General features: G+C 39.0%; 2 protein-coding genes across 7 annotated transcripts in view; one reads left to right on the top strand and one right to left on the bottom strand.

Annotated features, from left to right (window-relative positions):
- DOCK11 (dedicator of cytokinesis 11) overlaps positions 1-26,769 on the bottom strand; it is a 195,015-nt gene that overhangs the window by 37,680 nt on the left and 130,566 nt on the right. For 5 of the 6 annotated variants that reach the window (XM_089904147.1, XM_089904143.1, XM_089904146.1 and 2 more), the window contains 8 exons: positions 25,029-25,140; positions 19,901-19,967; positions 18,512-18,559; positions 17,039-17,181; positions 15,667-15,782; positions 13,366-13,503; positions 2,943-3,125; positions 603-716 (listed from right to left, as the gene is read on the bottom strand). In XM_089904147.1, coding sequence (XP_089760273.1) covers positions 603-716; positions 2,943-3,125; positions 13,366-13,503; positions 15,667-15,782; positions 17,039-17,181; positions 18,512-18,559; positions 19,901-19,967; positions 25,029-25,140 — 921 coding nt within the window. The remainder of the gene's footprint in view (positions 1-602; positions 717-2,942; positions 3,126-13,365; positions 13,504-15,666; positions 15,783-17,038; positions 17,182-18,511; positions 18,560-19,900; positions 19,968-25,028; positions 25,141-26,769) is intronic. The other variant, XM_089904145.1, reaches the window with a different exon arrangement.
- Positions 21,503-22,981, top strand: LOC149744197 (uncharacterized). The gene has a single exon (XM_089904148.1). It carries the CDS (start codon positions 21,553-21,555, stop codon positions 22,900-22,902), a length of 1,350 nt encoding a protein of 449 aa, XP_089760274.1. The 5' UTR covers positions 21,503-21,552; the 3' UTR covers positions 22,903-22,981.

The following is a 26,769-nucleotide window of genomic DNA, read 5'->3' on the forward strand; positions in this document are numbered from 1 at the left end:
AAAGAGGAATGGTGGTCAGGGTCTTGGGTTTGGCCTCAGCCAGCTGGTGCCTAAGAATGACAGCCTTGGACTTGGATTTGCCAATAAGTATCTCTGGTAAGCCCCAGTTAGCAGATGATTCTTTCAACTCAGAAAAGCATCAAATAATGAATCCCTTCTGTGCCACTCCTTATCTGTTGGCAAAGGATCAGGCAGCTGTTAGCTACTCTAATAAGTGAGGTTTTGTGAAATTTCAAACTCAATGCTTAATTAACCAATCTTATAAATGGTAACAACTGTTAAGAAAGGACCCATTTCTTTTCTGAGCAAGTTTAAAAATCAAGCCCAGAAAAAAATCGGAATCCTATCATAACTATGTATACACAGTATAGCCATTGATCCATCCATTCAAATAATATTGAATATCCACTGTGTACCAGGCAGTGTTCTAGGTGCTAGAGGTGTAGTGGTGTACAAGACAAAGCTTTGACTTGTGAAGCTCACGTTCTATAAACTCTACACTATATAAAAATTGTAAATCCAGCACACAGGTTAACTTGAGGAGTGTAAGCTTCCCCGACAGTGAACGTAGTTCTAATTTTTTACTTGAAGTGAGAACATACCTTCATGGGTCTGTCACTATTTGCAAAATTACTGATAATGGATAAAGACTCCTGAAATCTCGATCCTCCGCTTAGTGCTACATCAGCTATCAGCTGGCTTACAGCAATGATAATCTGTGGGAAGAAGCAAACACCATTTTTTCAAATGTCTTTTGCACAAATGCTGCTTATTTTCATCATTGTACAAACCTATAAGCACTCATATGAAATTCTTCTTTTGAAGATCCTACATAGTTCCATCAAAATCTATTTTCTTCATACATGAGGGGTTTAAACTCTTCTATTGAAACAGCAACTTCAGAGGTTCCTAATTACAAATTTTATTGGGACTTTTCTTGGTTAGATGTGAAAAACCTTCCAAACTCATGGCACAGCTAGATCTAAAACTGTTTTCATAATTAGTGAACTAATACAATGGTGGTCAGGTCTCTACTTTCAATATGCCTGCTACGTGGTAGCTATGGCAAAGTTGGGCATAAATGACCTTTTTCTTGATGGTTTCTCATTTCTTTTCACTAGTCTATTTCAGTGTGCTGGACTTCCAACTTCAGCGCCTCAGCTCCCTTCTTTGTTTCTGACTAGGGCCTATCTAGTTTAGATAGCAGTATATGTTATGGCATATACATTACATAATGATAGCAGTATAATATAACATAATGGTGCTTTTTAATTTCTCAGGCTCCTTTGGTTGAATGCTTAAATGATTCAGGCTAAGGTGTCAGTGGCTGGAAGCTTTACCCCTGATCTGGAGAAGCAAGATACTGTAGGAGCCGAGTGCAGGCTCTTGAGTGAAACCGCCCTAGATTCAAATCTTGACTTTATCCATTATTCGCTGAGTGGGTTTGAGAAAGTTAACTACCCCTCCTGTGCCTCACTTTCCTTAGCTGCAATATGGGGATGATAACAATACCTACTTTATAGAGCTGTTATGAAGATTAAAGAGATCATACTACTACTACTTAACCACTTTATTGACCACTTAGAACCTGGTTCTAAGTCTGCATATTTATTAATTCATTTATATTTGAATAAAGGACTTGAGAAAAATGGATGTTTTAACCCAGAAGAATGGACCCTACTGGGGAATTTTCAGATACACCAGAACGCTAATTGCAGAAATATTTTGGGGGAAGATGGTACTCACGTGACACCTCTATGAAAGCAAATATTAGACACCCTAACATATAATGCTGGCCCTAGTACCCAAAAGTAACTATATAGAAGATTTTTACAGGAAGCATATACTTCTATCAGATTTTCACCTCACTGACGACGTTTCTAAAAAGCTGCTTATGGCTGTTTCCTCATTTATAACCCGGTCTCCAATAAACAACTGCAATGGGACAGACCAAGGCAGTGAAGACAGAAATATGACCAAGCATTTCCCATGTTACAAAGAGGGCTACTGAGCCAAGAAGTCCCAATTGCTGTTTAATTCAGAGTTGTTTCACCAGATAAGCTAAAAAACATGGAGACGTTGAAAAACAACTGCCACGCACTCAGTGTCTATTATGTGCCAGGTATTTTGTGCCTGGCACCACACACACTTTATTTTTAACCCTCATGATAACCCTGCAAGGTGAAACATACTTGGCCTCATTTTACAGATGAGGCAAAGAGTTAAGACAAATTGAGTATCTTGCCTAGGGTCACATAAGTAAGTAAGCAGCCGAGCTATGATTTAAGCCCAGGTAGGTCCAATTCCAAAGTCCATGCTTTCTACTAAACCTTGAGACTTCTCTCCTTTCTTTACTAACTGGGCATGCTGGAACATGAAAAGTACAAGTGCTTTGTTTGTTACTTAATCATCTCGTTTAATCCTCACCACAACCTTACGAGGTAGGTAGGGATATTTACCACTATTTTACATATGAGGCAACTGAGGCACCGAGAGGCTAAGGAAGCCCTTGCTAAGGTCACACAGTGTGTGATAGTCCTGGAATCTGGAATCTATGCTCTTCACACCTATGCTGTAGAGTAGTGCTGCCCAACAGAAATATGATCTGAGTCACATGTGTAATTTGAAATTGTCCAGTAGCCACATTAAAAAGTAAAAAGACACAAGTGAATTTTAATTTATTTTACTTACCCCAATGTATCCAGAATAGCATTTCAACATACAGTCAATATAAAACAATTGAGATATTTTACTTCTTTGTACTTAGTCTTCAAAAGCCAATGTGTATTCTATATTTACAGGAGATCTGAATTCAGACTAGCTACATTTCAAGTGCTAAATGGCCACCTGTGGCTAATAGCTATTGTACTGGATTGGGTAGCTCTAGATCTTGACATAGAGGCTAAAGATTGAAAAGAAGAGGAGCTTTGGTTTTCACTGACCTGCAGATGTGTCCTCAAAAAGGTTTTCCTTTTGGTATACTCAAAGTTGTTTCTCATCAGAAGATACAAAAGTGCAGAGGCTTCATTCCTGGTTGAGCTAATCTTTGATGTGCAGCACTTTAAAACCTCATAGCAAAATGCAGCACACATGTTTACCCTTCCTTTGAAAAAGGCTGAGGGAAACTAAAGAACAGGAAAAACATAAATAAGTACCTGAAAACCCAATCATAAAAGTCAATCAACTATCAAGTGCCCACTATATTCTCACCTACAACTATGCTGGGTGCTTTGCGGATACAAAATCAACATAAGGCTAGGGCTCCGCTCTGGAGAACCCAAACTAGTTAAAAACATAAAGACCAGCATGTACTAATGACAGAACAATGCAAGTCAGTATACAAGTCTCTACAAAAATGTGAGGTACTGACTATAAGTGCTACGGATCTAAGAAAAGCTCATAATGGTCTGGAAAAGAAGATGAGTAGGTTCTCAGTAATATGTATTAAATTAATGAATGACTGAAATGATGAATGATTGATGGGTCTCAATTTGGGCCTTAAAAATGGTTAGGACAATCTGCATTACTTACTCTTTTGCTTTATATTTAAACAGTTCCTTATATTATGAACTTCCAAATGCTGAGAAAATTATACCAGAAATCTATTCAGCAAATAAAGTTGATCTTTAAACAAAATGAGGTATAGATGAAGTGTACACACACAAACATAAACATGTGCATCCTCTATTCATAAACTGTTGATCAAAATACATGTTGGCATAGAAAAAGAGTAAAAAAAGTAACTAATTCTCAAAACAGGCAAGTGGCTGCTACTTTGAGACTGTATTCACTCTGTTTTGTGGAAAATAAACTATACATATAACATAGGCTTATCACAATCTTCCATGCTTACATGTCTAGGGAAGCAAGTAGTAAGCTGCTCCAGGGTACACAATGGATGTTTTTCAGGGAGTGTGAAGCTAGAGGGCCACCCTTTCAAAATTATTTCTTGGGAATATTGAATTTAAACCCATATTATAGGAACCTATCTTCGTTTTATCACCGTAACACCAAGTGCAATGCTATGCAGATAATTAAAGTTTAATAAATGTTTTCTAGTTGGCAATTGAAAGATCTCATCAATAGTCTCACCGGATTAAACCAAATCTTGTTGGGCAAGATACTCTAGTATGAAAATAAAGGAAGGGAAAGCATAGCTTTAGTGTAGTTAATCCGCTGTAAGAAGTCTTCTACCGGAACTTCCCTGGTGGTCCAGTGGTAAAGAATCTGCCTTCCAATGCAGGGGACGTGGGTTCGATCCCTGGTCGGGGAACTAGGATTCCATACGCTGCAGGGCAACTAAGCTCACGCACCACAACTACTGAGCTCGCGCGCCTCAACTAGAGAGTCCGCGTGCTGCAACTAAGACCCGACACAACCAAAAATAAACTAACTAAACAATTTTTTTAAAAAAGGAGACTTTAATGTGACATCTCCTGACTTTAAAAAAAGAAAAAAAAGAAGTCTTCTACCTACATCACTTCTCTGAGTGGGCAATGACCAAAATCATCAATGACCTTGTAACTGCCAATTCCCAAGGACTCCCTTTCCGCCTTATCTTATTAGACCACTCTGTACTGCATAATAATGCTGAAACTCTTTTCTCCTGTGGCTTCCATGATATCCTTCTCTCCTGCCTTTTTTCCTGCTTCTGTGACCGCTCCCTCTCATCTCCTCTATAGATTCCTCTTCCATCCCCTTCTATGTTGTTTTTCTCCCTACATTCCAGCTAAACTGGGCCTTGCAGTTCCCAGAATTTCAAGCTCTATCCCAACTCCAGGCCTTTGCACGTGCTTGTGCTTCTCCCTAGAATGTTCTTCCTTACGCTTTTCAAACAGCTGGCGCCTTTTCATATTTCAGGTCTCATTTTAAAAGTGACAAACCTACCTAAAGTAAGGTAACTCCCACAAATCATTATTCTCTATCTCAACACCTTGGTTCCTTCCTAGAATTTGTGACAATTACTGTTTTATTTACTTGTTTATTTTCTGCCCCACCCTCCTTACCCACTGAAAGCTTCATGAAGGCAGAGACTAGGCTTCCAGGCTACTTTTTAAAGAGATTTTCCCCCACCCGCAACAGTTTTCTTAATAAAAATCTAATTATGGTGCTTTCATGCTCCCTGATACCTAAAAGATGAAGTCTAACTCCTAAGATGAGGACATAATCATCTGGTCCCCATCGACCTCTTCAGTCTCATCTCTTGCTGAGTCCATACTAAATCCTAACTCCAGTGCTGCAGAGAAACTTGTGCTAAATTAGTGTTTCCCGTCCTTCTCCTGTTCACCCTCAGTTCTCTGTATAGACTTCTTTTAGACTAATGGTATTTGTGGATGTGCATCAATGTGTGTGTGTGTTCCCCTCTCCTGGACAGTAAGCCCTCGGACTGTATCCCTGAAACGATATCTGACATCAGTAAGTACCTACCCAGTAACTGTTCGTTAAATGAATTATTTCTGAATCTCTTTCCCTTAGTTTCTCGTAACATGCTTGCACTGAACTCAGTTTTCCATTTATTTCTTTATCCAAAAAACTATTAGAGAGAGGACTGGGGTTGGCGGCGTGAACACAGCCTGCAGGGGGTTAGTGCACCACAGCTGGCCGGGAGGGAGTCCGGGTAAAAGCCTGGACCTGCCGAAGAGGCAAGAGACTTTTTCTTCCCTCTTTGTTTCCTGGTGAGCAAGGAGAGCGGATTAAGAGCGCTGCTTGAAGGAGCTCCAGAGAGGGGCGCGAGCCGCGGCTAAAAGCGCGGACCCCAGAGACGGGAATGAGACGCTAAAGCTGCTGCCGCCACCAAGAAGCCTGTGTGCGAGTACAGGTCACTCTCCATACCTCCCTTCCGGGGAGCCTGTGCAGCCCGCCACCGCCAGAGTCCCGGGATCCAGGGACAACTCCCCCGGGAGAACGCATGACCTGCCTCAGGCTGGTGCAATGTCATGCAGGCCTCTGCTGCCGCAGGCTCGCCCCGCACACCGTGCCCCTCCCTCCCCCCGGCCTGAGTGAGCCAGAGCCCCCGAATCAGTGGCTCCTTTAACCCCGTCCTGTCTGAGCAAGGAACAGACGCCCGCAGGCGACCTACATGCAGAGGCGGGGCCAAATCCAAAGCTGAGCCCCTGGGAGCTGTGAGAACAAAGAAGAGAAAGGGAAATCTCTCCCAGCAGCCTCAGGAGCAGCGGATTAAAGCTCCACAACCAACTTGATGTACCCTGCATCTGTGGAATACATGAATAGACAAGGAATGATCCCAAATTGAGGAGGTGGACTTTGAGAGCAAGATTTATGATTTTTTCCCCTTTTCCTCCTTTTGTGAGTGTGTATCTGTATGCTTCTGTGTGAGATTTTGTCTGTATAGCTTTGCTTCCACCATTTGTCCTAGGGTTCTATCCGTCCGTTTTTTTTGTTTGTTTGTTTTCTTCTTAAAAAATTTTTTTTTCTTAATAATTGTTTTTTATTTTAATAACTTTATTTTATTTTACTTACTTTATCTTCTTTCTTTCTCTCCTTCCTTCCCTCCTCCCTCCCTGCCTCCCTCCCTCTCTCTCTCTTTCTTTCTTTCTACTTTTTCTCCCTTTTATTCAGAGCCGTGTGGATGAAAGGCTCTTGGTGCTGCAGCCAGGAGTCAGAGCTGTGCCTCTGAGGTGGGAGAGCCAACTTCAGGACACTGGTCCACAAGAGAGCTCCCAGCTCCACATAGTATCAAATGGCGAAAATCTCCCAGAGATCTCCATCTCAACACCAGCACCCAGCTTCACTCAACGACCAGAAAGCTACAGTGCAGGACACCATATACCAAACAACTAGCAAGACAGGAACACAACCCCACCCATTAGCAGAGAGGCTGCCTAAAATCATATTAAGTCCACAGATACCGCAAAACACAGCACCAGACGTGGACCTGCCCACCAGAAAGACAAGATCCAGCCTCATCCACCAGAACACAGACACTAGTCCCCTCCACCAGGAAGCCTACACAACCCACTGAACCAACTTTAGCCACTGGGGACAGACACCAAAAGCAACGGGAACTACGAACCTGCAGACTGCAAAAAGGAGACCCCAAACACAGTAAGATAAGCAACATGAGAAGACAGAAAAACACACAGCAGACGAAGGAGCAAGATAAAAACCCACCAGACCTAACAAATGAAGAGGAAATAGGCAGTCTACCTGAAAAAGAACTCAGAATAATGATAGTAAAGATGATCCAAAATCTTGGAAACAGAAAAGACAAAATGCAAGAAACATTTAACAAGGACCTAGAAGAACTAAAGATGAAACAAGCAACGATGAACAACACAATAAATGAAATTAAAAAGACTCTAGATGGGATCAATAGCAGAATAACTGAGGCAGAAGAACGGATAAGTGACCTGGAAGATAAAATAGTGGAAATAACTACTGCAGAGCAGAATAAAGAAAAAAGAATGAAAAGAACTGAGGACAGTCTCAGAGACCTCTGGGACAACATTAAACGCACCAACATTTGAATTATAAGGGTTCCAGAAGAAGAAGAGAAAAAGAAAGGGACTGAGAAAATATTTGAAGGATTATAGTTGAAAACTTCCCTAATATGGGAAAGCAAATAGTTAATCAAGTCCAGGAAGCACAGAGAGTCCCATACAGGATAAATCCAAGGAGAAATACGCCAAGACACATATTAATCAAACTGTCAAAAATTAAATACAAAGAAAGCATATTAAAAGCAGCAAGGGAAAAACAACAAATAACACACAAGGGAATCCCCATAAGGTTAACAGCTGATCTTTCAGCAGAGACTGTGCAAGCCAGAAGGGACTGGCAGGACATACTGAAAGTGATGAAGGAGAAAAACCTGCAACCAAGATTACTCTACCTAACAAGGATCTCATTCAGATTTGATGGAGAAATTAAAACCTTTACAGACAAGCAAAAGTTGAGAGAGTTCAGCACCACCAAACCAGCTTTACAACAAATGCTAAAGGAACTTCTCTAGGGAAGAAACACAAGAGAAGGAAAAGACCTACAAGAACGAACCCAAAACAATTAAGAAAATGGGAATAGGAACATACATATCGATAATTACCTCAAATGTAAATGGACTAAATGCTCCCACCAAAAGACACAGATTGGCTGAATGGATACAAAAACAAGACCCATATATATGCTGTCCACAAGAGACCCACTGCAGACCTAGAGACACATACAGACTGAAAGTGAGGGGATGGAAAAAGATATTCCATGCAAATGGAAACCAAAAGAAAGCTGGAGTAGCAATTCTCATCCGACAAAACAGACTTTAAAATAAAGACTATCAGAAGAGACAAAGAAGGACACTACATAATGATCAAGGGATTGATCCAAGAAGAAGATATAACGACTGTAAATATTTATGCACCCAACACAGGAACACCTCAATACATAAGGCAAATGCTAACAGCCATAAAAGGGGAAATCGACAGTAACACATTCATAGTAGGGGACTTTAACGCCCCACTTTCACCAATGGACAGATCATCCAGAATGAAAATAAGGAAACACAAGCTTTAAATGATACATTAAACAAGATGGACTTAATGGACATTTATAGGACATTCCATCCAAAAGCAACAGAATACACATTTTTCTCAAGTGCTCGTGGAACATTCTCCAAGATAGATCATATCTTGGGTCACAAATCAAGCCTTGATAAATTTAAGAAAACTGAAATTGTATCAAGTATCTTTTCCGACCACAACGCTGTGAGACTAGACATCAATTACAGGAAAAGATCTGTAAAAAATACAAACACATGGAGGCTAAACAATACACTACTTAATAACGAAGTGATCACTGAAGAAATCAAAGAGGAAATCAAAAAATACCTAGAAACAAATGACAATGCAGACACAACGACCCAAAACCTACAGGATGAAGCAAAAGCAGTTCTAAGGGGGAAGTTTATAGCAATACAATCCTACCTTAAAAAACAGGAAACATCTCGAATAAACAACCTAACCTTGCACCTAAAGCAATTAGAGAAAGAAGAACAAAAAAACCCCAAAGTTAGCAGAAGGAAAGAAATCATAAAAATCAGATCAGAAATAAATGAAAAAGAAATGAAGGAAACGATAGCAAAGATCAATAAAACTGAAAGCTGGTTCTTTGAGAAGATAAACAAAATTGATAAACCATTAAAAAAAAGGGAGAAGACTCAAATCAATAGAATTAGAAACGAAAAAGGAGAAGTAACAACTGACACTGCAGAAATACAAAAGATCATGAGAGATTACTACAAGCAACTCTATGCCAATAAAATGGACAACCTGGAAGAAATGGACAAATTCTTAGAAATGCACAACCTGCCAACACTGAATCAGGAAGAAATAGAAAATATGAACAGACCAATCACAAGCACTGAAATTGAACCTGTGATTAAAAATCTTCCAACAAACAAACGCCCAGGACCAGATGGCTTCACAGGCGAATTCTATCAAACATTTAGAGAAGACCTAACACCTACCCTTCTCGAACTCTTCCAAAATATAGCAGAGGGAGGAACATTCCCAAACTCATTCTACAAGGCCATCATCACCTTGATACCAAAACCAGACAAGGACGTCACAAAGAAAGAAAACTACAGGCCAATATCACTGATGAACAAAGATGCAAAAATCCTCAACAAAATAGTACCAAACAGAATCCAACAGCACATTAAAAGGATCATACACCATGATCAAGTGGGGTTTATTCCAGGAATGCAAGGATTCTTCAATACACGCAAATCAATGTGATACACCATATTAACAAATTGAAGAATAAAAACCGTATGATCATCTCAATAGATGCAGAGAAAGCTTTCGATAAAATTCAACACTCATTTATGATAAAAACCCTGCAGAAGGTAGGCAGAGAGGGAACTTTCCTCAACATAATAAAGGCCACATATGACAAACCCACAGCCAACATCGTCCTCAAAGGTGAAAAACTGAAAGCATTTCCACTAAGATCAGGAACAAGACAAGGCTGCCCACTCTCACCACTCTTATTCAACATAGTTTTGGACGTTTTAGCCACAGCAATCAGAGAAGAAAAGGAAATAAAAGGAATCCAAATCAGATAAGAAGAAGTAAAGCTGTCACTGTTTGCAGGTGACATGATACTATACATAGAGAATCCTAAAGATGCTACCAGAAAACTCCTAGAGCTAATCAATGAATTTGGTAAAGTAGCAGGATACAAAACTAATGCACAGAAATCTCTGGCATTCCTATACACTAATGATGAAAAATCTGAAAGTGAAATCAAGAAAACACTCCCATTTACCACTGCAACAAAAAGAATAAAATATCTAGGAATAAACCTACCTATGGAGACAAAAGACCTGTATGCAGAAAATTATAAGACACTGCGGAAAGAAATTAAAGATGATACAAACAGATGGAGAGATATACCATGTTCTTGGATTGGAAGAATCAACATTGTGGAAATGACTCTACTACCCAAAGCAATCTATAGATTCAATGCAATCCCTATCAAACTACCACTGGCATTTTTCACAGAACTAGAACAAAAAATGTCACAATTTGCATGGAAACACAAAAGACCCCGAATAGCCAAAGCAATCCTGAGAACGAAAAATGAAGCTGGAGGAATCAGGCTCCCTGACTTCAGCCTATACTACAAAGCTACAGTACTGAAGACAGTATGGTACTGGCACAGAAACAGAAAGATAGATCAATGGTACAGGATAGAAAGCCTAGAGATAAACCCACGCACATATGGTCACCTTATCTTTGATAAAGGAGGCATGAATGCACAGTGGAGAAAGGACAGCCTCTTCAATAAGTGGTGCTGGGGAAACTGGACACGTACATGTAAAAGTATGAGATTAGATCACTCCCTAATCCATACACAAAAATAAGCTCAAAATTGATTAAAGACCTAAATGTAAGGCCAGAAACTATCAAACTCTTAGAGAAAAACATAGGCAGAACACTCTATGTCATAAATCACAGCAAGATCCTTTTTGACCCACCTCCTAGAGAAATGGAAATTAAAACAGAAATAAACAAATGGGACCTAATGAAACTTCAAAGCTTTTGCACAGCAAAGGAAACCATAATCAAGACCAAAAGACAACCCTCAGAATGGGAGAAAATATTTGCAAATGAAGCAACTGACAAAGGATTAATCTCCAAAATTTATAAGCAGCTCATGCAGCTCAATAACAAAAAAACAAACAACCCAATCCAAAAATGGGCTGAAGACCTAAACAGACATTTCTCCAAAGAAGATATACAGACTGCCAACAAACACATGAAAGAATGCTCACCATCATTAATCATTAGAGAAATGCAAATCAAAACTACAATGAGATATCATCTCACACCAGTCAGAATGGCCATCATCAAAAAATCTACAAACAATAAATGCTGGAGAGGGTGTGGAGAAAAGGGAACCCTCTTGCACTGCTGGTGGGAATGTGAATTGGTACAGCCACTGTGGAGAACAGTATGGAGGTTCCTTAAAAAACTACAAATAGAACTACCATATGACCCAGCAATCCCACTACTGGGCATATACCCTGAGAAAACCATAATTCAAAAAGAGTCATGTACCAAAATGCTCATTGCAGCTCTATTTACAATAGCCCGGAGATGGAAACAACCTAAGTGTCCATCATCGGATGAATGGATAAAGAAGATGCGGCACATATATACAATGGAATATTACTCAGCCATAAAAAGAAACGAAATTGAGCTATTTGTAATGAGGTGGATGGACCAAGAGTCTGTCATACAGAGTGAAGTAAGTCAGAAAGAGAAAGACAAATACCGTATGCTAACACATATATATGGAATTTAAGAAAAAAAAATGTCATGAAGAACCTAGGGGTAAGGCAGGAATAAAGACACAGACCTACTAGAGAATGGACTTGAGGATATGGGGAGGGGGAAGGGTAAGCTGTGACAAAGCGAGAGAGTGGTATGGACATATATACACTACCAAACGTAAAACAGATAGCTGGGGGGGCAGCAGCCGCATAGCACAGGGAGATCAGCTCGGTGCTTTGTGACCACCTAGAGGGGTGGGATAGGGAGGGTGGGAGGGAGGGAGACGCAAGAGGTAAGAGATATGGGAACATATGTATATGTATAACTGATTCACTTTGTTTTAAAGCAGAAACTAACACACCATTGTAAAGCAATTATACTCCAATAAAGATGTTAAAAAAATTGTATTAAACAATGGCTATTTAGAGCTTCCCTGGTGGCGTAGCTGTTAATAATCTGCCTCTCAATGCAGGGGACACGGGTTCAAGCCCTGGTCCGGGAAGATTCCACATGCCGCGGAGCAACTAAGCCCCTGTGCCACAACTACTGAGCCTGCGCTCTAGAGCCTGCGAGTCACAACTAGTGAGCCCACGTGCCACAACTACTGAAGCCCGCACACATGGAGCCCATGTTCCGCAACAAGAGAAGCCACCACAATGAGTAGCCCACGCACCGCAACAAAGAATAGCCCCCACTCGCCACAACTAGAGAAAGCCCGCGTGCAGCAACAAAGACCCAACGCAGCCAAAAATTAAAAAATTTTAAAAAAAAGAACGTCAATTTAAAAATAAACCTTCAAGATCACCTAATTTTTATATCAGTTAAACCCTGTAAGTTGCCATACAAATAATGACAAAAAAGTTTTCCATGCTCAGCTATCCTATTACAAAAATCGGTTAACTGAATTTGTCTTGTTGGAGGTACACATACTAGAGTGGAGGCCTAGACTGTGCCTTTCCCTAATTTTAACTGCATCTTGGTTCCTGATGCTTTTAAGTATGTTTAAAAGCTATCAAAACCAGATGAGAAATAAATCTTGCTATCTGTTTCAGTCATATTTATTCCTAAAAGCCTAGTCTGAAGTTTTAGTTTAGATGGGGTAAATGGCCTGAACATTTAGAGCCCACCGATACAATTCGCACTGAAAGGAAGGATTCATTCATCTGAACATGCATTGAGTGCCTACAATTTGCAAGATATCATACAAGGCCCTGGGGTTATAAGACTTGGTCTCTGCTTTCGAAGTGCTTATACATGAGTACCCTCACAGCTTATGTATCTTCAGCATGACAATACTTTAAAAAGAAGCAAAAGAGAAGAAAAACTGGCAGTTGGTAATTTTAAAATGATACTCTTCAGAAAGGAATGACAGGACAAAATAAAAAGCACGTGCTGATTTTAGGGAATGCCTGGTCAGGCCCTCTTTACGTATTTTGCTGTTCTAATATTTACAAAGGTAGGATTTAATAGCGTCCTTATCTGAGGTTTGGAGAGGTCTTCGCAATGATCCCTGTTCCCCTTTCCTTCTTGCTATGAAGCAAGGCCACTCGCAGCCACAAAGCTCTGCTCTTACCTTACTAATGAAAGCTCGCAGTGAGGCAAAGACATGTTTCAGCGACACTTCAGATTGCCCATTTTTAAGAAAAGCAAGATGAATATCAAATACTTTTTTCATTAACGGGTTGTGGCCATCATTATTTAAAAGTTGGCTCTACAAAACATGAAGAAAAAATTTGCAGAAATAGTTTATGCCGCTCCCCCCAGAATGAGAGAACAGGCTTTACCAACAACCTGTTTATCAAACCACTGCTTGAAAAGTAACAATAAAAAGTTTAACATAATCTAAAATCATCTGTGCCATCTTTCAACTTGGAAATCTCAAAATACTATATAAACTACATCTATACTTAACTCCATAATTTTAAATAGATGAAAAAAAATCTTTTTCCAGTATAACACAGCAAATAGAGAACTAGTATGGAAAGAGTATTTTCTATTAACCTAACCATATTGCTCCTCAATTCAGAAATCAGTAAATTAAAAATGGATACAAGGTAACCAGCCTTTGTATTTCTCTTAAGGAAAACATCAATTCCATTTTAAAAGTCTATTATCTAATTTGCTTTTAAATGTATGTTTAGTATAAGATATCTTTAGCCACTGGTGACAAATTAAACCCTCTATGAGTAGAGATAATAACAGGGATCACAATTGAACAGACTACGTCAATTGTTTAAATGTTCCTTGCAAATAGAGATATAAGAGAAACAACAAATTGTAGAGAAATATCTATTGGTTTCTGAAACTTTAAAAAAAAAAATGCATTGGTTAACATCTCCAGTCCTGCTCTCCTATCCCTCAGGAAACTAATTACCAGGTTACAACTTGGCCAAAAATAACAACGACGAACCAAAACAATATGCAAACCTGTAACAGATTTAATGGTAACCTTGATAGCCAGAATCCCTGAATGGTGTTTGATATTTCTGTTAGTCTACTTCTAATAAGCATGGGGTAGTGGTTAGAAGCATGGACTCTTGTGATAACTGGCCTAGATCAGAATCCTGATTCTGCTAACTAACCACCTATGTGACATTAACTTCCCTGTGAGCCTCAGTTTCCTCATTTTAAAATGGGAAAAATAACAGTATTTATATCACGAAGCTAGTGTGAGGATTAAAGGTGAGTTCACATTTGTACTTTTAAGTTTATTAAGGTATAATTTACATACCACAAAATTTACCTATTTTAAGTACATGATTCAATTATTTTTGGTAAACTTCCAGGGTTTCACAACCATTACAACCCAATCATTCCCATCATCTCAAAAAGATCCTTGGTGCCCATTTGCAGTCCTCTTTTCCACCTCCAGACCCACGACAAAAAAGTGGGTTAATATTTCTAAAGCACTTAGGATAGTGCCTGACATCTACCAAGAGATGTATGTTAAACAAATAAGAAGTATTTGGATAGGAGGAAAGAATACAATGCAAACCTTGAGACCAAATGTCTTACTTACTGGCACAATAAAAAATGAGTTTGGGCTGCATTTTAATCAGAACTTAATACTTCATAAAGGGATTTTGCAGCCTATTTCTTATTAGTATCTAATTCAGTTTTCCCTGATAAGCCTCTTTGAAAAGCACAGGCCAGGTTTCCGTAGTAAATCCAGAGGGCTGAAGCAATTAACTGAATTACTTAGAGAAGGGGGGAAGAAAAGAAAAAAAAATCTGTATAACTCAGATGAAAAGCCAGCAAGAGTTTTCACTTTTGAGTTCTCCCACTACTGTTACCCTTCATTATAGTTATACAGTCTTTACTTTTCAAAGCACTCTCACATCCATTATCTCATTTTACACCTTCAACAACCCTGCAAGATAATTGCTTTTAATTTCTTCTTCTTCTTTTTTTTTAATCCTAGCAATGATGATTTGTATCGAGAGGCAAGCATCTGAGAGAAACCACCAGGCACCTGACGAGGGAAGCCAGCCAGCCGGCCTGCCTGGACATCATCTGGCTTGACAAGATACCTCATCACAACGGGTGTTTGGATAAACTGACTCAATCATAATTTGGGCTAAAAATTACTGGATATTTTCATAAAAGTGTGAAAGAAAACTGTTTTTTAAACAGAAAAATAAAAGAGAAGGGAAATTCAGGGCAAATTAGTCCAATCCTCTCATTTTATGGATGTGGCACACGAGTCTCAGTGATTTCCCAAGGTCACACAGGAGCCAAACTAGGTCTGCCATCCAAGTTTCCTGACTGCTCACTGGGGGCTTTTATACTATACTAAGCTTCGTCTGACTAATTAGTTTTTGCATAATATTTTCTTTGCAATGATACCGACTGAGTTCTAACTCTTCATGTTTACCTTGAAGCACTGGGTGAAAAATGATATGGTATCTAGTACTGTTAGGGAAACTTCAGTAGCAGTATTGCCTTCAAGAAGTGCCTGATGGAAAATGTCTGCTTCAGTTGTTGCAGAACCTGGGATTTAAAAAAAAAGAAAATTAAAACCGCCCAACGCAGAGATTCACATAACAGTTTTGAATGATTTTCTCCTCCAAAGACTCAGAGAGAGAGACAAACGCAAAGAAAGCAGGCTTTCAATGCCTGCAGACTTAATGCGTTTCACTGTATTTACTCCTTAATCAAATATGGTCTGGGTTAATCAATTCCACTAATTTTTACTTCAGCTCTGTATCAGCAGCTCTGCAACAAATAATTAGGTGCCCACTTCTTTGGAGACAAGATTTCAGTGATGAACTATGGTGACGTAACCAGGAAATAACGCAGGAGGCATTTTAGGCTGTGCTGTTAATTATGTGTGCAAAAATGAGAAACTCATAGAAATGCAGCTACATTACGTACAGTGGCGCCCTATGGCCAGATGTTTTCAATGATGCCAATGGTATGAGACATTTCTAAATCAGGAGGAAAACAAAGCATCTGGGCCAACTGAAATACACAGGTTCATTATACTGATATTTTTACAAGTGACAAAGAGCAAAGCTGAAGGCTGTAAGACTTGCATTTTTTTAAAAGTCTTGACTCTATTAGCTCAGGTCCATCTGCTCAAGACATTTGTTTTTATTATTAGCCCTATCGCAAAGCCAGTTCTGCTGGCTTCCTTTTATGCAGTCCCCAAAGGACTGTGTGGAAATGAACGTTTATCTCACTCTTTGACTTTCTTATTAATATTTGTTCCTCAGAGGATAGCTTCCATTTATATAACCCCGTAGCTTCCTCCTTGTCCTATTCGACTTGTCAGTACTTCAACCTGTGTGAAATACATCTTTGTCAAAATACTATTTACAGTTCTTTGATTTCTGCGGTCAGCTCAGCACGGATAATCCCTTAAGATCACTGAATGAACAATAGTAACTCTGAACAAATATTATACATACTATTATATTAAGATGCCGTTATCTGCATTAAAGTAGGAATAAAGGATATCGAATGTAAAATAATATAAGAACAATAATTCAAAGGGAAAATTAACTTCCTTGATATTGAACTAAGAAAAAAACCCATCATTACCTAAAATTGCTGAAAAATCCATGCATATCTTATCATATATTCACATATGATGAAACGACTGTTCATAAACAGAGATATGCAATTGTATCTATGTATGGGAAATGATTACCAACTGTATTGGAGATTTAAGCCAGTACTTCTTAAAGATTAAATAGTATTAATATCTGTTTCAAATGGGTACCCTACACACATTTTTCACTTACTGTGATTAAGTGTAAATGAACTTTCCAGGCTACTAAGATGCTGAAGCCGGGCCTGCATTATTCCTGATCTGTTTCGAAGAGCTGGCATGGTTTGCGATTTTCGGTCTATTCCGAAGTGTTTTGACATCCAGGCATCATGCACCCTAAAATAAATGTTAAAGTTAGGAAATGGAGCACTCTGAGAATACATCTCAACGTTAGATTTTTTAAACTAATAAATGACTAGGTTTCCACATAAACACTGTGTTATGCTCAGTATTTACTTGGCTTCAATGAGGCATCACTGGAAATTGTATGAAGCTTAATGTATATTTAAAATAGTTTATACTATACGAATACAAGTAAGGACTTTAGAGGGAGTTTCTTACTTCCCTTCTTCTTCTCAAAAATATCAGAGTAAAGTGGACAACACTCCAATAAGATCCAGTCTTTTCTGAGGAGGTAAGGAAAGGCAAGAGTCAGAGAAAACAGTGAGAGGGATACTAGGAGTTGACGTAAGGTGGAAGAATTCCTGGCGTTAGAAGTTTAAGAATGAGTGCCTATCTAATCTGTTTCTGGACCCAAGTTAAACTTGGAGCAGAAATTTTTACTCTATAAACATGTCTATTTGCACATTTTTCTTTGTTTTCCTTTAATTTTAAGGTTCCATTAAAAAAAATTACAACCGGGTAATACAGGAACTAAGGAAGAAAAAGAGTTTGTCTATCCTCTAATAAACATAGAGGGCGGGTCAGCAGAATCTTAGAGGTTAAGGTTCATGGTGGTAGTTACCATACTAGGTCTAAACCAGTTCCCAGTGCTGGGAAGACAGTGGAAATCATCCCTTGAATTATTAGGATGTTCCAGAGACTCAGCAATAAACCCCATCCAAACAGCCTCTTTAATTTTCGGAAGTGCCATGGAATTTACTTAAAAAAAGGATTCTATTTGAGTTCCTTTAATGACTAACTCTACCCCTGAAATATATCTTATTGAAATAAGTAATCTTTTCCTTACAGTTCCTCAAACATTTTCTTAAGGATTTATTTCACTAAGACTTACACAGCAAAAAGAAAAAATAAATAATATATAGTGCATGTCCCAATTGCTGTTGGGGATTTCTATTCACGTTAGTAACTGAGGTGAGTACTGACAGGTTGTAGATAAAAGTACAGATCTTACAGTTGTCCTCACTTTACGATTTCCTGCCTTCCCCTTGATCTAGCCCTTTCTCACATCCTTCAGAAGAGACAAGCATCTGTTCTAGGATTAGAGCAGAAACTCTGCATATCAGTCTAACTATTACCCTCTGGAAAACTTAAAAAATGTTCACATCAGATTAATTTCAACTTTGAGTTGACACGCATTAAATAAATCATGGGTATCTTAATGTCAACTCAAAATGAATCATCTAGGTTATACATGGCATAATTAAGGCTGCCCTCTGTTGGAAGAGAAGAAAAAAAGTGGAAATTGCAGTGCTATGGGAATTACCTTGCTATGTTTCTTTTCCCCATATATCTAAAGTGAAACAAACATACTCTAGAAAGAAAAACAATAACATGTTAGTAAGATATTACCATACTTTGCACTTTAACAAGTAATATTTGAAAATTCATGTGTCACAAAGAACGACCCATTTAAAATCATATTACAATAATGCTTCGGTATACAAAAATAAATATACAAATAACTACTTGCCATATTATATCTTTCTACATTTATTTGCTACAATTACATCAACACCAAAAAGCTCCATGTCTTCATATACAATTCTAATGACATATTTTTTTTAAAAACCGTCAATGCAAATCATCCCTCGTACTTTATAGTGTGTATCACACCAAAGGTCTCTAGCACAGTCAGTAACACCTAAAAAGGTTCTTAAGCAATTGGGGCAATTGCTGTATTTTTTATAATGGCATTAAAATACTTTCTAGTGTGGAAAATCTCAAACACATACAAAAGTAAAGAGGACAGCAAACTAAATCCCACATACCCAGCACCCACCAGCTTCAACAATTATCAACTCATGGCCATTCTTAACTTATACCCCAAACAGGTCCCATGCTCTCCCTCCACACTCCCTACCGCCTTTATTTTTTTTAAAGTAAATCCCCAACATCATATATTTTCATTAGTAAACATTTCAATATAATTAGAGTAGTTTCTTTAATCATAACTTTTATTTGCTGACATCTTCTGCAAAATTTTGAAAGACTTTACTAAGTTTTTATGCATAGATTACCCTCTTTTGGTAGACACACACGATATCATATATGTGTACTATTTATTTAGAAATTTCTTACATTTCATTCTAATTTTTCTTTTAGCTTTCAATAATGACGTAAAAATAGCTCAGCATACAATATAGGACAATTTCCAACCTCCACCTAGGAAAAAGGCTAGATTTTTTTCCCTAAGGACCTTGCAATGGAGAGATATATATATATGGAAATATATATATATATATATGCATTTCTGAAGTGAGTAGAATTACTCAGCTCTACATAAGAGTACAAATTCTAAATTCCAACATTTAAGCTGCTCCATTAAGCCAGCATCTGCTCTAAATGAATGATTTAGGACAGCTGATGCCACTTCCAGTTTTCCAGATCACAGAAAGACTCCTGATGGTCTGCAAGGATGCACTATTATTAGCTAGAGTTTTCTATAATATCACAAGTATTTCATCTCCATGTTTTTCTTCTATCTATGTGTGAAGAACCTGTACATCAGCCTCTGAACTATCAAAATAGTTTAACATTTCCTACATTATTAACAAATATGCTGTTGAAAACAGAAAGGGGATAATATTTTATTATGTATAAAAATTAAGCTCCCAAAAATAAGAGGAAATTTTATGAAAATAAGTTAACTTACTCTAGAAGTATAAGGATGTTTATGAGCTCCTGAGGAGATACTTTATTCCAGTAAGTTAAGAGTGTATCTGAAAATGGAATGAATAAAGTGTTACATCTTGAGATAGCATAGATCTTACAGCAAATAGCGCAGTGAACTCCAAAGTACCAATAACTTAGTTTCAGCAACCATTAACTCACAGCCAATTCTGTCTCATCTGTATCCTCTCCTCCTATCTCATCTCACTGCCCAATACCCACATTGTATTCTTTTGAATTAATCCCAAATATACCTTTTAATCTGTAATTATTTCAACTTCAACAATTATTTTTATGTATTTTATAAATGTTCTTTTGGATGGCTTATCATCCCTGAAGACAGAGGAAGGGAAGTTGACCTGGGATTTTTAATAAGCCTCCTAAAGTTTTATGCAAGATGGTGCGTTTAAGTACACTTTTCGGAAGGTAGGGTCAAGCACCTTCGCCTGCTACTCAAAGGGCTCTGCGAACCAAACAGTCTGAGAACTTTAAACTTTAGAGGAAGGGACTGATAACTTTCTTTTTCCTCTTTGCCTTCGGATTATCAACCTTGAAGTCCTGGCAATATACAAACATACACACACATTAATGGAACAACTATTTCAGATATAAATGTCCCTTAAACCTATCACATATACTTCTCTTTGGAGCTGTTCCTTTTTTTTTTTCTTTTACTTCAAAAACACTCATGGAGACATTTTAAAGAAGAAAAACATTGCCCTCACTTAACCTTCCATTCCTTTTTTATCCTGTTCAGATATAGCTAATGGTGTCAGCAGGTCCACTTCTAAATTTAAAAACCTGGTAGGTATCGCAAAAGTAGGCAATGACGGGGCTTCCCTGGTGGCGCAGTGGTTGATGGTCCGCCTGCCGATGCAGGGGACACGGGTTCGTGCCCCGGTCCGGGAAGATCCCACGTGCCACGGAGCGGCTGGGCCCGTGAGCCATGGCCGCTGAGCCTGCGCTCCGCAACGGGAGAGGCCACAACAGTGAGAGGCCCGCGTACCGCAAAAAAAAAAAAAGTAGGCAATGACGTAATGGCCTGCCCCGCGAGAGCCTCTGAAGATAGGGATGGACGACTAGGTAATGTTGGCTAAACGGAGGGGTGACAGGGAGGGAAGAGTGTGTGGGTTTTGACTTTCTTTCCCCAATTTACTCAAGACCATGAGTACTGATAGTTTTCAACGTTTATAAAATACTGATCATCAGGAATAAGATGCTAACGTAAGGTCAAATTAGATTTGTTTCAAAAATAAAGTGAGCGCTGACTTCCGGTCCACCCCTCCGCCTTCGGGCGCCCTTCCGGCTCAGCGCAGCATGGCTCTCCCAGAAGTCACCGAGTTTCCGGTCTCTCCGGCCTCTCGCTACAGGCCGGCTCGCAGGCGTCATCTTCTGCGCGCTAGCTCTTCCCGCCAAAAGGAGGCTCGGGTCTCCTTTCCGCCGCCAAACCGGGCCCTTCTGTCTACCCCCGAGCCATCCTCGCACCGGCCTTGTGCTCTGAAGCCTCTTCGCAGGTCTGTAGAAGGGGTGAAGGTCTCGTCCCGTTCGCGGCCCAGCTCTAGTCAGCAGCCCTTCCGCCATTTTGCCGGCGGCGGTTTGTCTCCACTGTTTCCCAGTCCCAGTCAGGGAGACGAGATGCAGGCGGGCAACGTGGGTGGAGGAGACAAGGAAAGTGGCCAGAGCTCTCCCGCAGAAGATAAAATGCAGGTTAGCGTCAGTGATTTGTCTTCTGACGCTTTTAAAAAAGCCTGGCTAACACTGAAAGAGCTCCATGACAAGGAGCTACGCCGTCTCCAGGGGAAACTAACCAGTCTGAGGAAAGAGCGATTGGCAGACAGAAGGCAGATGGGCTCCAGAGCCAAAATTAAAGAGTTGATGGAGCAACGGAATATCCTGAATGTCACCATCAATGACCTGCAACATAAGTTACGCTCCAAAGTATGTGACCGCTGTTCAGTGAACGAAATATACAGGAAGATGCTACAGAAAGAATATGACCGTATCCAACAACAAAACATGAAGCTTATTGCTGAGCTCACAGAAGAAAGGAATAAATTAAAAGAAGAAAATAAACGGCTTTATGCAAGACTAAAACTGAAGGAGCAACAGCTTTATCCTTCTAGTTCTGATAGTGATGACGACTTCATTCCTCGCACTCAAAAGACGGGACTAGTTTTTTCAGTCAGGGACCCTCCACCCACATTTCAGATACATCCGCCCTTCAGACCGGTAACGCAATCAAATACTGAACAGATGAAATCTGGAGACAAAAAGGAACAGCAACAGAGTTCCGAGCTTCCAATTCCATTTTATAGTAAGGACCCCTCTGTGGTGCCAGAGACCCCTCTGGAGAGTTCCTCTAACAGCAGCAAGCCTCCCACAGGAAGGAGTGCCAACCAGAAGTCACCTGCAAGTCTTCCTTTAACATCTGCACCTGGCGCTCAAGGGGGGCATGGATTTCAAGGTGACTTAAGCCGTCCTGAGGACAGGCTTGGCAGTACACAAAAGAAACCGATCTTCACACAGAAGAGCTCCACACAAAAGCGTAGAGCTCAGAGTTGCTTCTCTTGGAGCCCTTCCAGTGTTTCTGCGGGAGAAAACCCACCTACTCCATTAGTGCCTGCAACTGCAGACCCACCTACTCCATTAGTGCCTGCAACTTCAGATGACAGTACGCTTGATGATGCTAACTTATTTCGTCTTACACAGAAAAAGGGAAAGCCCCCTTCATATGTATTTCCTTTTGACTATACATCTTGTGGGAAAAGATCAGCGACTCGTCTTTCTCAACGCAAAACTGGATTTTCGGTGAGAGATAGCTGTAACCAGACACCTTCCAATGAAGAGGTGACTGTGAGGAAGCATACTGCTGCTGAATCTACAGGTGCAGCTGGTGCTGATAAGCCACAAGGTGAGACCCAGACTTCCATTTTGGGGTCTACAATAAAGAGAAAAGCCAGAGTGCAGCCAGGAAGAAGGAAGTAGCTTTCCCTCTTCCTTTCTCTTAAGGAGACTGCTTTTCTTTTCCAAGAGAACAGTCTTGCCGTCAATTCAGACTGTGTAATTGATAACCCCTGACTCTGATACACTTCTCAGAATATAATATACAAAGCAATAAGACCTACACAAAAGTTGGGCAAATGACTAAGACTTTGAAACAGTGAATTATTGCCAGTTAATAAATTTCAGCTACAGAGAAGGAAACTCATTCTTCAGAATCCCTGTACTTTGATATGAAAGTGTAGGGTCTACCATCTTTTTGCTGAAATTAAGTTGCTACTGTTTATGACTGTAAGAGTTCAACATTTAAATGCATATAGAGTAACGAAAGTGAAATATTTACTGGACTTGAGTGAAATATTTACTGGACTTGAGTGAAATATTTACTGGACTTGACAAGGTAACTAGAATACATTCGTTGAGAAGAACCAAGAAGCAGATATTCTTTGGAATAAAATGAATATGACTTAACAGATACCATGCAGCATGACTTTACATTTACAAAAGATAAAGAGAAGATGTGACTATAAGACAAGGGGGAACTATGAAGTTCTCAAGAAACAAAGCATTTATGGTTTTACCCATGACATGTAAAAAGCAGCCAGTGGCTTGTCACTGGTTAACACTGTATGTGGCATGTGGGCATGTGGGTGTGTGTGCACACGTGTACTGGGGTGGAGGAGAGGAGAACTAGTCAACAATGCATCTCCCTCTCCTCCTTCCTTCTCTCTCTCCCCCTACCACCCTCCTTCTTACTTTCCCTGGGCTGTGGTGGTATTCAACTACTTTTTTTCTTTCCAGTTTTTTGTTTTCCATGTTGCCTCTTGGGCCTTAAAAAAAAAAAAGACAAATTTATTGAGTGAATTCATGTGCCATAAAACTCACCCATTTAATACAGTAGTTTATGGTACATTTAAAAACTTATAAAACCACCACAGTTTTAGAATATTTTCATCACCCTAAAGAAAAAAACCCATACATATTAGCAGTCACTTTCTGTACTCCCCCATTTTTCACCTTGTGGGGAGACAAAAACAGTGAGCTGTGGCTGTAGTTATTAACTGATCTGTTATCTCCTGGAATGAAATACCACCAGAGTTGAAAATGATTTCCCTTTACTGTTTTCTTTCCCCAAACGTGGAGGCTTATCACACAGCCTCAATAACCTTTGATGTTTACTCTAAATCGTACATTCTTAGAACTTGAAGATTCTAGTAATTTAAACCTGTTTTATTAATATACTTTAGAAGTAACCATATCTAGCTTTTGATTTGTTTCAATGTTTCTAGTGAGTTAACTATCAACTTATTTTATGTTTTTATGCTGCCTTATTACAAAAAAAGATTTAATATTTACTAAAAAAGAAATAAAAAAATAGAAAATAAGTAAAATTTAACTACTGTATTATGATGATCAGAACCCAGGTGCTTTTATATTCTTCATTCCTGCTTGCTTTTTTTTTGAGCAAAAACAGAAAATGTGGTATTGGGAATAAGATTTTCCTTCCAGAGGACATGCAGTTTATGACAATCCTTTGGTTATATTTTATCATATAAGGTAAAGAGGAAATGGTAATACTAGTTAATAATACAATTGTACACCAGGGAAAAAAGAACAGAGCCTGGAAAAGAACCTGACACCATGCAAAACTGTATAATGGTACTGCAAAAGATAACAATGACATTCCTTACCCTCAAAGAACCCTTCCTGTCTTTTTGTTTCCTTCTGATTTTCCAAATCCTGGGTCAAATAAAAGCTAAAGTGTTAACTATGGCACTGGTTATTGTTATTTTTTTCTGTTTACGTTGGTCACTTAATGCATTATATGCTCTGCATGAAAAAAATGTTTAGCACTTCTAAAACTATTGCCTCACTTTAGAAACTGATTTTTAAATCAAAAAAAAAAGTTATTTCAAAGAATCAAACTTGTATGACCGAAATGAACCTATTTTTAAGTTAAAATATAGGAACATTCTAAGGTCAGAGTCTTCAAAGTTCTGTTTCTAATGTGCATGTGTTCTACATACAGATGATGGTCAAATATTTGTTGCATGAACTTGTAAACCTGTGAGGGTGGAGTACAGTCCACGATTAATATGCTGGTAACTCACCTTCAGAAATCATTTTTACTATATACAAATAGCACATCAAGAGGCTTCTGATTTCATACTGATCCAATCGGTTATACTGAGATACACTACTCCTTGCAGAACTCTGCCGAGTCTGTAATACAAAGATAGGACTTTTCTGAAACAATATTGGTACTGTAGCTTCCCATAGCCTTTAACTCAATAACTGTTTTAACCATTAGTCCTGTTTGGGAAAATTCTAAGCATAAATCCAAATTTTATATCACATTTGGAAGGTAAATGGGCTGACTCTTCTTTGCTACTGTACCTAATAATATCACTGGAAATTACCTTGCAGTCTTCATCAAGATATAGCCATGAATATACTGTGTATGTTTCATTCCCATAGGTCCTGTGTTTTAGTAAGAAAACATTTTGAATAATCATATGTGGCTATTCCAGGAAAAAAACAGCTTTTACGTCAAGGAGAAACTTAACTAAGGTACATCGAAGCATAAGAAGCATTTTAAACTCTTTAACTTCAATCTCTCCTTAGAGTTTATTAAAATCCAACGTCTAAATAATAGGTCAGAAAATCTATCTTAAAAAGGGGGCTTAATGACATCACAAGATAATTTTACTAAGGAGGACCCAGTAATACTTCAAAATTAGAGCCTCTACAAAGTAGTGATGTTCCTATTATTTAGTGACTTTTGTTAAAATATCAGTTAAAAATGACAAGATCTGACTTATTTGGGGATTTGTATGAATACAGCAATGACAATCTCCTAACGAATGTACCCTTGTTAGAAACCAATACTTTCAGCTGAGCTAACCTGGGCTGGGGATATATATTTACTAATCTAGGACTCACCAAGAACTTCTACCTGGAGCAAAGCATCTAGGTCCTGAACGCTTGCTAGCTGTGTGGCTACTGGCAAGTCATTTAACCTCTTTGTCCTTTATGTGTCTTACCTATGACAGTGTCTGTTGTCTTAATTCTAAATGGTGTGAAATAAGAACCTTTATGATTAAATTACTAACTATGCAAAGACTCAATGGAGTATATAGTCCAGTGGTTCTCAAGGGGTGGTTCCCAACCAGCAGCATCAGCATCACCTGGGAACTTAGAAATACAAATGAGCAAGCCCCCAGACTGACGGAAACAGAAATTCTGGGGATGAGGCTCAGCTATCCATTTTTATAAAGTCCCCCAGATGCACCCTAAGAATGCCATGATCTAGGAGAAAAAGTGCCGGAATTAGAAAACCTGGGTTCAGGCCTGGCCCTGCCATAGTTGTGTGGTTGTCCTAAGTCACAATCCCAGTTTTAATTTGTAAATTGAGAGTTGGAATTTATTATTTTTATGGACCCTTCTAACTCTAATTTTATACGATTCTCTGATTTTACGTAGCAGCGTGACAAGGCTTTACTGGTCTAAAGTGAGGTTTCTCTGTCTCAAGGCAGACATATCCCAAACTTCAATGTCAGGCTTGAAATAATCTGATAGAAGAGTTAGAGAATATATTGTGATTAAGTGATTCTGGGATGCTGAGATCATCCATTTGGGGACCTAATTTTTCTTCTCCCATGTTAATGTCATTACTCTATTACAAAAGAATAAAAAGCTGAATCCTGCCAGGGAGTGATTTAAGTGACAAGGTACATTAGACATTTTAAACTTGAACCTTCCCTCTCTAGAACAGGTTTACAGAGTGCTAGGGTTAAAGGAGGTATTCAAAGTTGGAACTCTTAAAGATGAATGCCTTATCCTCTATAAACA

This window comes from Delphinapterus leucas, chromosome X (genome assembly GCF_059928025.1).
Source record: "Delphinapterus leucas isolate spDelLeu-1000000601 "Yukka" chromosome X, BTC_Dleu_Yukka2, whole genome shotgun sequence".
Classification (NCBI taxonomy): domain Eukaryota; kingdom Metazoa; phylum Chordata; class Mammalia; order Artiodactyla; family Monodontidae; genus Delphinapterus; species Delphinapterus leucas.